General features: G+C 59.0%; 2 protein-coding genes and 1 pseudogene across 2 annotated transcripts in view; 2 read left to right on the top strand and 1 right to left on the bottom strand.

The window, feature by feature from the left end:
- The first annotated feature begins 136 nt into the window (after nucleotides 1-136).
- On the top strand, nucleotides 137-726 carry ACA1_003850 (annotated as a pseudogene).
- Nucleotides 727-967: 241 nt separating this feature from the next.
- Nucleotides 968-1456, top strand: ACA1_003860 (uncharacterized protein; the record flags this gene model as incomplete). The annotated part of the gene is made up of 1 exon (XM_004353949.1): nucleotides 968-1456. The coding sequence occupies one exon, from the start codon at nucleotides 968-970 to the stop codon at nucleotides 1454-1456; it is 489 nt and encodes a 162-aa protein (XP_004354001.1).
- A 116-nt stretch (nucleotides 1457-1572) lies between these two features.
- The window catches only part of ACA1_003870 (uncharacterized protein), a gene marked incomplete at both ends in the record, with an annotated part of 1611 nt that continues 1293 nt past the window's right edge, over nucleotides 1573-1890 (bottom strand). Inside the window, one exon of the mRNA XM_004353950.1 lies at nucleotides 1573-1717. Coding sequence (XP_004354002.1) covers nucleotides 1573-1717 — 145 coding nt within the window. The remainder of the gene's footprint in view (nucleotides 1718-1890) is intronic.

The raw sequence follows: 1890 nt of genomic DNA on the forward strand, positions 1-1890 counted from the left end.
CGGACGTGCGGGTACGGCGCGGCTACACTTTGTCCGGGGCCGACGAGAACTCACTAACGAACACTCCGTCGTGTGTGTGTGTGTGTGTGCGGTGTGTGTGTGTGTGTGTGTGTGTGTGTTCATTCGGCGCGTGCAGCTGGACAACAACTACGCGGTGTCTCAAAGAGTAGGCTTCATCTCGCTGCCACTGGCCTGCCTGGTACGTTCGACTCTCTTTGCTCTTTCCTGACTTCCATGTGGTGAGCTGATAATTTAATTTAATGTATTATTATTTTTATTATTATTCAGGTGGGCCGAATCTTCTCCCAGATCTTCCCCTGGGGGACCTGGTGGAGCGCCGCATCGCTTCTCCTGCTCTGGGTACACGTCCGACTCTACTCTTTTGCTTCTCTCACACACTTGCGACGACCGCCCACTCACGTTCCTACAACTGCTGCCCCCAGCTATGCTTGGCGGTGTGCAAGTGGCTGCTGCGAATACAGCTGATCGCGGCCTGTCTACGCATCTCGCAGGAAGTGCCGCCCGCGAGCGTACGTCGTACCACCGCTCCCCCAAAACAGCAACCAAACCACACCCGCTATCGCGTTGTTGCTGCTCACTCACCTCCGTTCTCGGCCGGCGCAGGAGGAGGAAGAGGAGCGGAGCGCCAAGGAGGAAGAGGCGGAGCTTCTAGCACTGTCGGCGGTACAGAGGTACCAGATGTGTGCCGGCAAGATCCCCACCTGAACCGACGGGCCAGGGAGCAGAAAGTGGGAAAATTGCCGGGCACCACTTCGGCGGAAATTCCGGGTGGGGAATGCCGGCGATTGGGGGCGAACTCCCTGGGTTCGTTGCGCGCACCTGGTCGCTGCGCAGTTCGTGGCCAACGTCCACCTCACTTACACTAAACCACTTCATCTCCTACACACCACTATCTGACCCCTCTATCGTCACCCACCTCACCTCACCTTCACACCAAATGGCGACGATGACGCAACCTCCTCTGTTCGGCCAGCAGCTGTTTCTGTCGCCCGAGCTGACCATGACCGACATCACGGCCATCCTCTACACCATGGCGCTGTGGGCGATGATGATCTTCCTCCCCAACTGGGAGTACACCATCAAGCTCCTCCGCACCCCGTTCTGCCTGCTGCCCCACCTGCTCCTCTACACCCTCAACATTCTGCCTCACTACCCGCGCAAGCTCGACCTCTTCATCCACCCGACCGTCAACGCCACCTACTCGAGCGTGCTGCTGGGCACCGAGGGCCTGGACGTGCTGGCCGCCACCCACTCGCTCGATCTCCACCTCCTCACCCTCAATCTCTTCGTCGGCCGATGGATCTTCTGGGAGGGCCGCCACAACATGCCCCACGCGCTCCTCGCCGTCTGCCTCTTCCTCACCATGTGGAGCGGCCCCGCCGGCCTCGCCTTCTACCTCCTCGCCTACAAGCTCCGCGAGAACATCAAGTTCTAAGCCCCCTTTCATCACGAACAAGGACTTGTTTGTTGCTTTCCTCTTCATAAATAACAGTTGACGCGAGGAGTATCTACATGTGTGTGTTGGGATGGCAGCTACGAGAAGTAGTTGACTTAGCAGTCGCGGATGTGCAGCTGGTCGGCGTAGTCGGGGAGGGCGGCGAGGAGCGCGGTCAGGGTACTCTCGATGCCCAACGCTGTCATCGCCTTCGCCGTCGGCCAGGCAGAAGCGGGCAGGCCTTCCGCGGGTCGCGTGGTACTGCTCTGCACGCTCCAGGGCCTCCACGTCGTCCATCTCGTACACGAGGCCTACAACAGAAGATGAAAGAGAAGAAGAAGAAGGAGAGCGAGTCACAAGGTAATGAGAAGGTAAGTGATGAGCACGATTTGTAGTTGGCCGAGTGGAGCGTACGAGAGCGAGGGCGGCGCCGA

Source organism: Acanthamoeba castellanii (genome assembly GCF_000313135.1).
Source record: "Acanthamoeba castellanii str. Neff unplaced genomic scaffold scf7180000083001, whole genome shotgun sequence".
Classification (NCBI taxonomy): Eukaryota; Discosea; order Longamoebia; family Acanthamoebidae; genus Acanthamoeba; species Acanthamoeba castellanii.